At 37.7% G+C, this 15271-nt stretch overlaps 1 protein-coding gene across 1 annotated transcript in view; it reads right to left on the bottom strand.

The window, feature by feature from the left end:
- hspb8 (heat shock protein b8) overlaps positions 1-15271 on the bottom strand; it is a 23338-nt gene extending 8067 nt beyond the window's left edge. Inside the window, exons 1-2 of the mRNA XM_062024481.1 lie at positions 14626-15271; positions 1422-1485 (exon numbers count right to left, since the gene is read on the bottom strand). Coding sequence (XP_061880465.1) covers positions 1422-1485; positions 14626-15067 — 506 coding nt within the window. The 5' untranslated portion in view covers positions 15068-15271. The remainder of the gene's footprint in view (positions 1-1421; positions 1486-14625) is intronic.

The following is a 15271-nucleotide window of genomic DNA, read 5'->3' as shown; positions in this document are numbered from 1 at the left end:
TATTATTTTTTTTTTTTTCCTGTCCAGCTTCTCAGGCAAATCTATATATATAGTAGATGTAGATGCCCATATAGGCTGTTCAGATTTACTTTACAAAAGAGAAGTGTAGGATACTTCTCTTGTTGCCTTATTTGTATTTGACCACTACTGTTTTCTGTTTATTTGTTACTGACTGTGGCAGGACACCTCTGCCTCTGTTTCACTTTATGTTGCTGGTAAATAATATGGTTGTAGTAGTAGGCTAAAGTTAAATTATTTAGTATGCACTAATTAAAGGGGCAGAGCTTTTAAGAGAAATTTTAGCTTCTATATTTTATAAGATATATTTTTTTTAAGAACCACAATTAATAAATATATTTCAGTGAATAACTTATTGTTCAAATCTGTATATAAATATGTACATAAAGTGTTGTAATTATATTGTAAAATGGATGGATGGCTGGACGTTTAAAACAAAACTGTTATCATTAATTAGTAAATATACATTTTTTTAGCCTTTTTAGAGAAAATCATATTTTAGTAAATTATGCAAATTACTCGATGATGTCATGGTGACCACGCCCATAGCCACGCCCCCACCGCCACAGGTATCTTGGCAGTTTATGGGAAACACTGATAATATGTTACGTTAACATACCAGGCACGTTCTCAGTTGGTTATTTATGCCTCATATAACGTACACTTATTCAGCCTGTTGTTCACTATTCTTTATTTATTTTAAATTGCTTGTCAAATGTCTATTCTTGGTGTTGGGTTTTATCAAACAAATTTCCCCCAAAAATGCGACTTATACTCCAGTGCGACTTATACTCCGAAAAATACGGTATATAATATACACAATATATAACAAATCCCAATTACCATGTACATAATATGTAGGGCGAGTGATTATACAGATGGATGAGTACGGAATGAAGGTTTCAACATCACGAGACTCCATCAATCGGCATCCTAATGACAGCAGACTTTGTACAGTGAGTGATGTTTTATTATGTTTGTTGTCTCTCATGAAGTCTGCAGTGGGTAATGTTAAAAAAAAAAAAAAAGCGAACGTTGTGATGCATTTTTAAAAATTAATGCGCCACATGCTTAAAATGAGCAAAATACGTAAATATTTAATGTTATTATAAATGTTACTACATGACATACTTACAGCAGGTGTAAACAAAACATTAATGGAGGTGTTTGGATGTTTTTAAGGGCTTTTATAGGCAGAAAGAAAGAGCGACTGCCATAAGCCCCATTGTAAGCTGACTTTTGATTGCATTATTTACCATTTAGAAAGCATAAAAAAAGAAAAACATGCGTTTGTCTTACATAAGGATTGTGAATGATAGGTAAAATTCCAATAAAAGTGCAGTTCCGCTTTAATAACAGCGTCGTGTACGCCGGGAGTACGCCAGCAGGGCGAGGACACTTACTGGATTTTCTTGGTGAAGTTCTTGGTGACGATCCCACCTTCTTCTTGCTTCTCTTCGTGTTTTCCTGGTTGGCGACAAGACAAGAAGACTTCAGCTTAGACCAGGCCAGAAAAAAAACAGTGTCCTGTTTTAGGATTGATGCCATTTGAAAAAAAAAGCCAAAAAAAAAGAGGTTTACAAAACTCAGCACTCACAACCGCCAAGTTTTGAGAGTATTTTTCCTGAATTTCAGGAGGGTACATTGAAAATTGTGTGACCTCGATTGGCATTAAACTTTAAATCTACTAGCGTATTGGCATCACAGATGAAAGTTAGCATAACACAGATAGCATAGATAAGCGGAATTCTCTTTGTGACTTTAGACGTTATTTTTTTCTGAATTTTAGGAGGGAACATTGAAAATTGCTTGACCTCGATTGACATTCAACTGTAAATCTACTAGCATGTTAGCATTGCAGATGAAAGTTAGCATTACACACAGCATATTTACGGAATTATTTTTGTGACTTTATACGTTATTTTTTCTGAATTTTAGGGAGGGTACATTGAAAATTGCGTGACCTCAATTGGCATTTAACTGTGATGCATTGGAAAGCTACTAACATGTTAGCATCACAGATGAAAGTTAGCATAACACAGATAGCATAGATAAGCGGAATTCTCTTTGTGACTTTAGACGTTATTTTTTTCTGAATTTTAGGAGGGTACATTGAAAATTGCTTGACCTCGATTGGCATTCAGCTGTAAATCTACTAGCATGTTAGCATTGCAGATGAAAGTTAGCATTACACACAGCATATTTACGGAATTATTTTTGTGACTGTTGACGTTATTTTTTCTGAATTTTAGGGAGGGTACATTGAAAATTGCGTGACCTCAATTGGCATTTAACTGTGATGCATTGGAAAGCTACTAACATGTTAGCATCACAGATGAAAGTTAGCATAACACAGATAGCATAGATAAGGAGAATTCTCTTTGTGACTTTAGACGTTATTTTTTTCTGAATTTTAGGAGGGTACATTGAAAATTGCTTGACCTCGATTGGCATTCAGCTGTAAATCTACTAGCATGTTAGCATTGCAGATGAAAGTTAGCATTACACACAGCATATTTACGGAATTATTTTTGTGACTTTAGACGTTATTTGTTCTGAATTTTAGGGAGGGTACATTGAAAATTGCGTGACCTCAATTGGCATTTAACTGTGATGCATTGGAAAGCTACTAACATGTTAGCATCATAGATGAAAGTTAGAATAACACAGATAGCATAGATAAGCGGAATTCTCTTTGTGACTTTAGACGTTATTTTTTTCTGAATTTTAGGAGGGTACATTGAAAATCGCGCGACCTTGATTGGCATTGAACTGTACAGCATCGGAAATCTACAAGCAGGTTAGCATTGCAGATGAAAGTTAGCATAACACACATAGCATATTTAGCATAGATAAACTGAATTATTTTTGTGACTTTAGACATTTTTTCTGAATTTTAAGGAGGGTACATTGAAAATTGCTTGACCTCGATTGGCATTCAACTGTAAATCTACTAGCATGTTAGCATTGCAGATGAAAGTTAGCATTACACACAGCATATTTACGGAATTATTTTTGTGACTTTAGACGTCATTTTTTCTGAATTTCAGGGAGGGTACATTGAAAATTGCGTGACCTCAATTGGCATTTAACTGTGATGCATTGGAAAGCTACTAACATGTTAGCATCATAGATGAAAGTTAGCATAACACAGATAGCATAGATAAGCGGAATTCTCTTTGTGACTTTAGACGTTATTTTTTTCTGAATTTTAGGAGGGTACATTGAAAATCGCGCGACCTCGATTGGCATTGAACTGTACAGCATCGGAAATCTACAAGCAGGTTAACATCACAGATGAAAGTTAGCATAACACACATAGCATATTTAGCATAGATAAACTGAATTATTTTTGTGACTTTAGACATTTTTTCTGAATTTTAAGGAGGGTACATTGAAAATTGTGTGACCTCGATTGGCAATCAACTGTCCATCTACTAGCATGTTAGCATCATAGATAAAAGTTAGCATAACACAGATAGCATAGATAAGCGGAATTGTCTTTATGAACTTTAGGTTATTTTTTCGGAATTTTAGGAGGGTACATGGAAAATTGCGTGACCTCGATTGGCATTAAACTGTAAATCTACTAGCATGTTAGCATCACAGATGAAAGTTAGCATAACACACAGCATATTTAGCATAGATGAATTGAATTATTTTTGTGACTTTAGACATTTTTTCAGAATTTTAGGTGTTTTAGGTGACCGTGTACTTTTCTATAAAATCCTTCTGAGAGGCAAAGTTCCACTGCAGTTTGTTTTGCATAATATTTTAAAGAAATAGAGAAACAAAACTATTGTCCACTGCTTCTCAGAAAGATATTCTAGCATTACTGCGCCTGTTCCAGAAACGACTTTCTTCAGATGTTCGATTGGCTGACACAGTTTTACTGTTGAGTAGGTTTTTCAATTTCAACGCAGTTTCTTTTTTTTAAGACTATATTGAAGAATGGAGTCCTCAAACAACGACTTTATGTCTCTCATATTCTCACACCCTTTCTAGCAGCTGCTAAATGTCAGCGTTGACGACCAACAACTCATGAAGCTTTTTCAAACTACTACTGATGATGATAATCTGCGGTTCCGGAAAGGTCCATATGTGAGGACAGTGAATGATGCAGCGTCAACATGACATTCTCCCACTTGGATTGTCAGTTTTACCACAACACTAAGACTTGGGACTAAGATCTGACACCTAGACTTCACACCTGCGAGGCTCCAAAACCTTTAAGACTTTTAAAGACATCAGATAGACACCAAGGACCAAGATTTGAGACTTGGACCTGACCCCCTCCCAGACACTTCTGAGTGTTGGACAGGACCAGGGCCCCTTTTTCCTAAAGAGTCTTAGAATCCTCCCAACTTAACCTAAACATTCCTAGCAAGGTGTGTTCGCTTAAGAGTGATTCCAGAACATTCTCACAGAACTCTGAGCAAGGAATGGACAGAAGTAGTTGCTATGTAGCAGTCATTTCAAAAGCTGTGATTGGTTGATCCTAAAAGCTAGAAGAAAAAAATTACTTTTGGTAATAATGGGCAGAGGATGGACCCTCAAGTCAAACCTAATCATATCATCTAATTTTATGAAGGCTGTGTAATTGTAAATATTTCACACAAAAGACAATATCTGTTAAAACGAATAGCAAGCTTTACTTTAAAATGATCCTACAAAATGTGTGAAAACTTAGGCCCACTTGCACAGTATCCACATAGTCATAGTTATATTTATTTGCTTATATTTATTGCCGTGCTGGTCATTTTTGCACTTTTAACATTTCAACTCAATTTGGTATCCACCAGGGTAAAATGGCTTAGTGTTCATCAATGTCTGATTGCTTACCCAAAATCAACTGGAAAAAAAAAAAAAAATCCCCGCCAGCGTGACCAAAGTGACGTCGAGTGAGTCATAATACATGTGTTATTACAACTACATACACTGTCGAGCTAGCTGCACAAACAAAACATGAAATATGGGCTAATACTTCACAGATACTGTAATAAGATTGTTTGGTGTTCTATCGTATTGTGCTTTATTTACCAACTCAAAGGCCGTTCGGCTGTTGACGCAAAAGCTAGCTTACGGCTAATACCATAGCATGCCGTCGCAAGGCAATGTGCTACTACGCTAGAAAAAGAGTTCCTCAGTGTTCACTCTTACAAAAACAATGTCGCTACAGCTTGGTTATTATGAAGGTTATGCAATGTAAACAAAGTATCGTTGGCTATTTTTGGATGCCATTTTAAAAGTGATTAAGAGGCAGAATGGATTGCTCCCATTAGCTGCATTGCTAGCCACCTAAAATGAGTCGATTATTACAAATTAGAATGCAAAAAAAATACTTTTTGTCTCGTCTCATAGGGTTTGCGAACAATAGATACATATCCAAAAAAGTGCAGTTCTCCTTTAAGAGCTAGAATTCTTTAAAAATAGCTTTTGTCTTTACTAGGATCTACGTTTCATAAAATTAAAAAAATTAAGTAAAATCATAATTCTACTCTCTGCACTAAGAATCTTTAAGAATACGGCCTGAGGACTTCAGGACATGAGACCTACACTTGAAACTTAAGACATTAGCGCAAGAAAATCCTAGAAGACCAGAAATTCAGACTCCCAGTTATATAACAGATGTGAAATTTTAGAGACCTCAGTTTGAGACCTGGATTTGAAAATGACACTTGAGCTTTGAACATGAGACCAAGACTTAATGTATACTACATGTAAAGCTTGAACATCCTTTTGACTACTGGACTTAGGTCTTGTACTTAGTCATGAAACTACCTGAGACTTACCTTTGAGGCCTAGACTTGGAACTAAGATTTGAGACGACAATAGATTGGAGACCAATGAGCTACACTCGGTACTCTAACCCAGGGGTCGGCAACACAAAATGTTCAAAGAGCCATATTGGACCAAAAACACAACAAGAGATCTGTCTGGAGTCGCAAAAAATTAGAAGTCTTATATAAGTGTCATAATGAAGGCTATATTAGCTATAATAAGCTACTATCAAAATGACTACGCAGATGTTCTTTGACAGAAATATTGAAATGTAATATTTATTCTACACATTTTTACAACATTGGAAAACAGTAACACGGAGGCTTCTCAGAGGGTAAGATAACTCCTGGAAATGACTGGCTTAGAATGGCCAAAGGTATAGATGTGTGTGTGTGTGTGTGTCAAAGTTTTAAAAAAAATTTGCAAGCTGGGTAATGTTTGCTGTGGTCTGGAACAACATGGCACACAAACAACTTTGAGAAATGCAGCCAAGATTACATATAGATAATGTGTCATGAGACATGCAAATATAAATTAAATACACGGAGGACATAAGTAAAGGAAATTAAATGAGCTCAGAAATACCTACGAACGAGGCGTAATGATGCAATATGTACATACAGCTAGCCTAAATAGCATGTTAGCATCGATTAGCTTGCAGTCGTGCAGTGACCAAATATGCCTGATTAGCACTCCACACAAGTCAATACCATCAACAAAGCTCACCTTTGTGCGTTCACGCTCAGTATAAAACATTTGGTGGACAAAACGAGACAAAGGAGTGGCATAAAACACCTCTTTCTGTGGCAGCGTCGGAGAAAGTAAAACTATGGTGGGCTCAAGGACCGCCAAAATTAGTAGGACAAGATGGTGTATTAACAGTTGGATTTCTAACAATTAGGAAGGTTTGTGTCATGTTTGTCTTCCTACAGAAACGTTATTGAAACATTTTTAAACAATTAGGAAGGTTTATGTCATGTTTGTCCACCAACAGAAACATTATTGAAACATTTTTTTTCCATTTTCATACATTTTTTAAAAATCTGCAGGGAGCCACTAGGGTGCCGCTAAAGAGCCGCGGGTTGCAGACCCCCGCTCTAACCAAACATCGAGACTTTCTATGTAGAAATGAGATCTGTACTTAATACCCGTTTTCCGATTCAGACTTAAATTTGAGTTCAAGATGACCTGGAATTTAAACAGACTTGAGCTTCAGATCTTTGACTTCAAACAGGAGACTGAGACCTAAGACCGTCACTCCTTAACGTATTGTTAAGGACTTGAACATCAGACACAAGAACCACTAGGGGTGTAACGGTACGCGTATTTGTATTGAACCGTTTCGGTAAGGGGGTTTCGGTTCGGTTCGGAGGTGTACCGAACGAGGTTTCCACACGGACATATTAAGTAGCGCACCGCACGTTGTGTAAACAATGCACACCACACGGCATGCTAGCAACGACCGGGCTACTACAACATGTAAAAGCCAGAGCTGGAAGACCCTCCTGCCTCGTTAAGATCTCCCGTTTGGGAACATTTTCGCTGCGCGATCCAACAATGGAGGACGGAAGTTTGCCGACATTGTTCAGCAGCTGCTTCTGACAACACGTCAAACATGCTAACCCATGCTAACGCATTCAAGCAGCCTCTCCTCGGCGAGTCAGGCAGGGCTAAAGCAATAACAAATGTTTTTATAGCAGCAGATTTAAGACCATATTGCATTAGAAACTAGATTTTGACCCACTTCTATGGTGGAAGAACAATAAGCCCATATATCCTCTTACTGCCAAGTTAGCAAGGCTTGGGGGGGAAAGAAAAGTTAATCTGAGGCTGAGTTGACTTGAAACTGTTTAATGTTGCACTTTTTATGTAGAAGAAATATTTTGTCATTTTATTTAATCTGAGCAACAACTTGAGGCAGTTTAATGTTGATTAACGTGGACCCCGACTTAAACAAGTTGAAAAACGTATTCGGGTGTTACCATTTAGTGGTCAATTGTACGGAATATGTACCGTACTGTGCAATCTACTAATAAAAGTCTTAATCAATCAATCAATCAAAAAAAGCACTTAATACGTAGAAAGGTTTTGTTAAGAAACCAATTCTGAGCCTTATCTTATTTAGTTTTTATTTGATATATGTTGACCACATTAACCCTGCCAATGGACCCTGTGTGTGTATGTATGTTATGCCATTGTTTACAAATTTGGTAAATAAATAACCAAAACATTTATATTTTGTTGTTTTCTTACTGTACCGAAAATGAACCGAACCGTGACCTCTAAACCGAGGTACGTACCGAACCGAAATGTTTGTGTACCGTCACACCCCTAAGAACCACACTCGGGACTCAAGACTTCCACAGGAGATTGACGCAAACACGGACCAGCGAGACAAAGCGGACCGGTACAGTTTAAGAATCGCCTGGGGGAGACGAAATTGAATTAAAATACCGAGACCAGACCAGATGCGCGTCACACTGCTAAAACCCGATCTTACATTTCCTGCTTACTGTCTAACCTTTGACCTTCGGCATGCTTGCGTCCCACTTTTAGAAAGGGGGTTGACACAGGATGGCGTCTCATAACCAGCCGGCATACCACACATATTTTGGACAGGATGGGTGGGCTGGCGTTTCCACAAAGACAATCTCGACATGTTCTATTCCAAACAGCTACTCGGCAGCGGAACCCAAAAAGTAGATCTGGAACATTCTAGAACATTCCGCCTGGTGCTTTGGTAAAAGCACTGAGGCGGGTCTCACTGTAAGCGGAGACCGTTGTCCACGGGACTCGCCCCGGAGCTAAATCGAGCTCTGCCTCCAGCGACTGAGGGAACAACGCTCCAGGAATTTGGAACAGGTGTCCCGGCTCGAGTCCCCCCCCCCCCCCCCCCAAGTCCCAGTCCTACGAACATGTCCAGATCTTTCCACATAAGCGTTACCAGGCAGAACTGATGTGTGCGTGATAAAACACTTTTTGCACTACTTCCGTGTTTTTTCTTCATGAATACAAATTTGTACACTTATTTTTAAAACTGATTCAAAAGAAAAGTTGGTTTGAAAGTGTATTTTTTTGTACAGACATCAAAGACAAATAGGTTTCTTTCACTTTTTTGGGGGGTGACAAAGTTGCTGAAAAGTTTCTCGTTCAAAATGGTGGCAAATGTTGCAGCTTTCAGCCACAAGGGGGCACACTCTGGGGATCGCAATGAAGTGCTGTGGAATTTAAAGTCGTAAAATCGGGAATTCTAAACGAAATGTTGCCCGGAGTTAGGTCTCTAAAGTCGTACAAACCCGGACTTCAGCTGGGCGAGCAACACACTATTGAATGGGCTTGTATCTTTTGAATTTACGCGGCATTTCAAATCAAATGTAAATAATCAAATGTATATACTTGTTCTTATGCTTTCTGAGCTCACTATGTTCTCTGCTCGCTGTACATATCTTACCACTGTTTCAATGTCCATTTCTCAGATTATATTATTGTTGTTGACTGAAGTGCTGATATCAACCAAACCTAACCCCCCCACCCAAACCCCCTCCACATCCCACCCCCCGGATTGTAAATAATGTAAATAATTCAATGTATATACTCTGATGATGATTACCGTATTTTTCGGAGTATAAGTCGCTCCGGAGTATAAGTCGCACCGGCCGAAAATGCATAATAAAGAAGGGAAAAAACATAAAAGTCGCACTGGAGTATAAGTCGCATTTTTTGGGGAAATGTATTTGATAAAACCCAACACCATTTGAAAGGCAATTTAAAAATAAATAAAGAATAGTGAACAACAGGCTGAATAAGTGTACGTTATACGAGGCATAAATAACCAACTGAGAACGTGCCCGGTATGTTAACGTAACATATTATGGTAAGAGTCATTCAAATAACATATAGAACATGCTATACGTTTACCAAACAATCTGTCACTCCTAATCGCTAAATCCCATGAAATCTTATACGTCTAGTCTCTTACGTGAATGAGATCAATAATATTATTTGATATTTTACGGTAATGTGTTAATCATTTCACCCATAAGTCGCTCCTGAGTATAAGTCGCATGAAAAAAAACTGCGACTTATAGTCCGAAAAATACGGTAACTAGTGTGGTGACTGTATTATGCTGATAGTATATATTTGTACCATGAATTGATTAACGTGGACCCCGACTTAAACAAGTTGAAAAACTTATTCGGGTGTTACCATTTAGTGGTCAATTGTACGGAATATGTGCTGTACTGTGCAATCTACTAATACAAGTCTCAATCAATCAATCAATTAGAAATTTGTGGCACACTTAAGGAAAAGAACAAAAAACACTTATCATCCAATCTATTTTTTTTTTATACATAAATGTCGATTTATGAAAGTAAAACCTACATTTTCTAATTGGCTTAATAATTTAAAATGATCAATTAAATCTTGGAATATGATTAAAAATACAAAAGCCCTTACATGTATTTTGTTATTGCAGAAATGTTAAGTGATTTAGATTAGCCTTTTTTTGTCTGTGTGAATTTTTGTATCTTATCCTATTTTTTAAATTAAAGTTAAAGTAGCAATGATTGTCACACACACACACACACGAGGTGTGGCGAAATTATTCTCTGCATTTGACCCATCACCCTTGATCACCCCCTGGGAAGTGAGGGGAGCAGTGAGCAGCAGCGGCGGCCATGCCAGGGAATCATTTTTGGTGATTTAACCCCCAATTCCAACCCTTGAGGCTGAGTGCCAAGCAGGGAGGTAATGGGTCCCATTTTTATAGTCTTTGGTATGACTCGGCCGGGGTTTGAACTCACCACCTACCGATCTCAGGGCGGACACTCTAACCACCAGGCTACTGAGTAGGTTATTATTTATTGTTATTATTTTTATATTCTAATTTGTATTTGCTTTAGTTTTCTTTCCTTTACATGTTCTGTGAAAGACAAGATTTGCTCAACCTGATGGATGTTTGAAATTGTTGAGGTTTGTTGAAAGTACCTAAGTTTGTATGTACATTGAGAATATATATGTTCGTATGTACATTGTTCAATTAAAAATAAATTAAAAAAAACACTTATCCAATCAGGGTGCTCTGATGGTTCCTTTATACATGCTTTCTAGGAATTCACGATTCGATTTGAGTCCAATTCTTGGGGTGACAATCCAATTCAAAATTGATTCTTGATTCAAACCAATCCTTGCAATATATTATTTGGTATTAAAAATATTATGAAATATTTTTAAAGCAGCTTAAAGGTTACGTATGATGTATACTCGGTGCGAGTAAGCTGGAGACGCCCAAAAAAAAAACTTAGAAAAATATATATTAGGTCTGTGAAATGTTTTTATTTTTAAATCAGATTAATCACGATTTGGAATTGTAATAATAGTGATTAATCACTCGCTTGCATAAATTAAAACCTTCTTAAGAAAAGACCCCGATTTTTTGGTCAGACCGGCATCCAGGAAGGTTTTTCCATGTTTTACTTGAATCTATGTCATTTATTTGCACACAACTTTTTATCTAAAGTTGTTTCAGGTTTATTTTGAAGTCTCCTCGCTCATTTTTGTACTAACGTTTGCGTTGATCTGATCACTGGTTAAGGTTGAGGTAACGGAGCTTGTACGGTTAAAATAAAAATTGTACATGATATTTTTTGTGATTAATCACATGAGTTAACTTGTTTATTTTGACAGCCTTAATATACATTTTAGAAAACTATGAATCGATTCAGAAGTGAAATGATCATTTTTCAGCACTACTGCTTTCAGCCACTGGGAGGCACACATTTATTAGTTTCGGACTATAATAGCATGGATGGATGGTCTATAACAGGGGTACCTCAAACTTTTTGACTTGGGGACCGCATTGGGTTTAAAAAAAATTGGCCTGTGGCGCGATGTCACGTTATCAGTGGGAAAATGCATTTTTAGACAAGCGGCTAGGAGACCCCGAGAGTAACAAGCGGTAGAAAATGGATTAAAAAAAAAAAAAAAAAATATTTTTTTTTACTTGGGAGTTCCCGCGGGCCAGATTTTGGACGCGGGTGGGCCTTATCCGGACCGAGGGCCGTAGTTTGGGGACCCTTGGTCTATAATAAACAACTCAAAAGTCAAATTCAACACGATTCATCTTTTAAATGTCACACCAACACACAATTTCAGTATTGCAGGTGTTGAACTGGTAAATAAGCTTTTTTTTGTTGTATTTTTGTGGCTTTTCAGCAACACTTGAGGAATCAAGGTTACCCAAAACGTCAGAATTACAGAATATTCCTATTTTACTATTCTGATCTTTGGCAACCAAGCTTTGATGATTGCCACTGTTTGATACTGGAACAGACCATTTCTATTTCCATCGTTTCCTATAGGGCAGGGGCCCGCTCGTTTCCTATAGGGCAGGGGCCCGCGGGATGAGTTGGCTCAGTATAAAACAGAGCCGACATTTTTTAATGAAAGAAACCATTGTTCTACATGTGTCCAGTAGATGTCGCAATAACAATTATTTGTATCTAATGCTAAATATGTAAAAAAACAAAAAAAAAACACGTTAGTGCACCAGTCGAGGAAAATGAGCAAATTACATAAATAATATCATGTAATTTGATATTAATATTTTATCTTGATAGATTGAAAATGAACACCAATGAGTTGACAGATGAACATTATCGCATAATTTATTCAGAAAGTATAAATAACGACAAATAAAAAAAAAAAGGTAGAATACTATGTAAGTGTCAAAAACCCCTCAACAACATGGTTATGGTTTGTACATTTTCAGAATGTGCTTGTTCTATTTTTAAACAAAGAAAACAATGTGAAGTTGTCTTTATTTTTGAGTTATCTTGCTGTGATTTTACCACTTGGGAGTAGATTTCATACGGCCCGCGGGATGAGTTGGCCAAGTATAAAACTGAGCCGAAATTTTTGAATGAAAGAAACCACTGCTGTACATGTGTCCACTAGATGTCGCAATAGCAATTCTTTGTATCTGTAGCTGATGCTAAATATGTAAAAAAATAAATAAACCACACGTTAGTGCACCAGTCGAGGAAAATTAGCAAATTAGTGAAGTGAATTATATTTATATAGCGCTTTTCTCTAGTGACTCAAATTGCTTTTACATAGTGAAACCCATTATATAAGTTACATTTTAAACCAGTGTGGGTGGCACTGGGAGCATGTGGGTAAAGTGTCTAGGATGGCGGAAGCGGGGATCGAACCTGGAACCCTCAAGTCTCTGGCATGGCCACTCTACCAACCGAGCTATACCGCCCCATATTACATAAATAACATCCTGTAATTTGATTTTGATAATATTTTATCTTGATAGATTGAAAATTAACACCAATGAGTTGACAGATGAACATTAGCACATAATTTATTCAGAAAGTATAAATAACGACAAATAAAAAAAGGTAGAATACTATGTAAGTGTAAAAAACAAACAAAAAAAACAACATGGTTATGGTTTGTACATTTTCAGAATGTGCTTGTTCTATTTTTAAACAAAGAAAATAGAGATGTCCGATAAATGCTTTAAAATGTAATATCGGAAATGATCGGTGTCGGTTTTTTTATTATCGGTATCGGTTTTTTTTTTATCAAATCAACATAAAAACACAAGATACACTTACAATTAGTGCACCAACCCAAAAAACCTCCCTCCCCCATTTACACTCATTCACACAAAAGGGTTGTTTCTTTCTGTTATTAATATTCTGGTTCCTACATTATATATCAATATATATCAGGGGTCCCCAAACTTTTTGACTCGGGGGCCGCATTGGGTTAAAAAAAATTGGCCGGGGGCCAGGCTGTATCTGTATATATATATATATATATATATATATATATATACATATATACATATATACATACATATATATACATATACATATATACATATAAATATATATATATATATATATATATATATATATATATATATATATATATACATACATACATACACATATACATACATATACACACATACATACATACATATTTAAATACATACACATTGTCTTTATAATCCATTTTGTCATTTAACATCAATTAACATATGTTCATCAACATTTAACATTGTCACATTATCGATGGGAAAATTAATTTTTAGACAATATGATTTGCCTGAGCGGCTAGGAGACACCAAGAGTAACAAGCGGTAGAACATGGATTAGAGAGGAAAGATTAAAAAAAAATAAAAGTAAAAAATAAAGAAAAAATAAAATAAAAACACTTTTTTTTTTTACTTGGGACTTCCTGTGGGCCGGATTTTGGATGCTGGGGGGCCAGATCCGGCCCGCGGGCCGTAATTTGGGGACCCCTGATATATATATCAATATAGTCTGCAAGGGATACAGTCCGTAAGCACACATGATTGTGCGTGCTGCTGCTCCACTAAAAGTACTAACCTTTAACAGTTAATTTGACTCATTTTCATTAATTACTAGTTTCTATGTAACTGTTTTTATATTGTTTTACTCTTTTTTATTCAATTTTTTTTTTTTTAAATTTATCTTATTTTATTTTATTATTATTTTTTAAAAAAAGGACCTTATCTTTACCATACCTGGTTGTCCAATTTAGGCATAATAATGTGTTAATTCCATGACTGTATATATCAGTATCGGTTGATATCATTATTTTGGATATCGGCAAAAAGCCCTTATCGGACATCCCTAAAAGAAAACAATCTGAAGTTGTCTGTATTTTTGAGTTATCTTGCCGTGATTTTTCTCCATGTGGCCCCCGGTATAAAATGAGGTTGACACCCCTGCTATAGCGGGAAATGGAGTCGTGGACCGGAAATAATATAATTCACTGACCGGATACTTCCACAAAACCATCTCGGGTTTTGATGTTGAGCTCGTCCGCCTTGAAGCTGTGGACGTTAACGCACATCTTCCACGGCTCCCCGCCCGCGCTGCTGCCGCCGCTGCACAGGCCGGTGGTCGGGGAGCTCCGCGGGGAGGCCTCGCCGTAGCGGCCGCCGTAGAGCGAGGGCCCCGCCGCCGACTGCCGCTGCTGGTGGCCCGGGAAGCCCGAGCGTAAGGCGCTGCCGAAGGGCGCCGAGCCCAGGCGGGTGCTCAGCCGGCCGGGTCGAGCCCAGCCCGGCCAGTCCATGGAGAGGTCGTCGGGGAAGGGCGGCATGCCGAAGTCATCCTCCATGAAGCGGGAGCCCATCTGCTCCCGAAAGGGCGACTCTCCGAACGGATCCCGGGGGAACCTCTGGCGGTTGCCCAGCGTGTAAAAGTCTCCTTCTGCCATGTCCGTGTGGAACTATCTGGAACTCGACGGAAACTTCGAGAACAGGTGTTGCATCACCGTGGACACGATAGAGCACCTGTTGACATCCAGCGAGTCGGGGGTCGAATTTGTTTGAGTCACGCTCGAGTCGGTGGTCCTCTTTATAAAGCCCCCAAGGTGAGTCGCTCAAGATGAGTCAATGAGTCGGGCATGATGCTCCTTTTA

Source organism: Entelurus aequoreus, linkage group LG17, assembly GCF_033978785.1.
Source record: "Entelurus aequoreus isolate RoL-2023_Sb linkage group LG17, RoL_Eaeq_v1.1, whole genome shotgun sequence".
NCBI classification, from domain to species: domain Eukaryota; kingdom Metazoa; phylum Chordata; class Actinopteri; order Syngnathiformes; family Syngnathidae; genus Entelurus; species Entelurus aequoreus.
The sequence above is the reverse complement of the archived record's forward strand: the minus strand, read 5'-3'. Positions and strand labels throughout refer to the sequence as shown.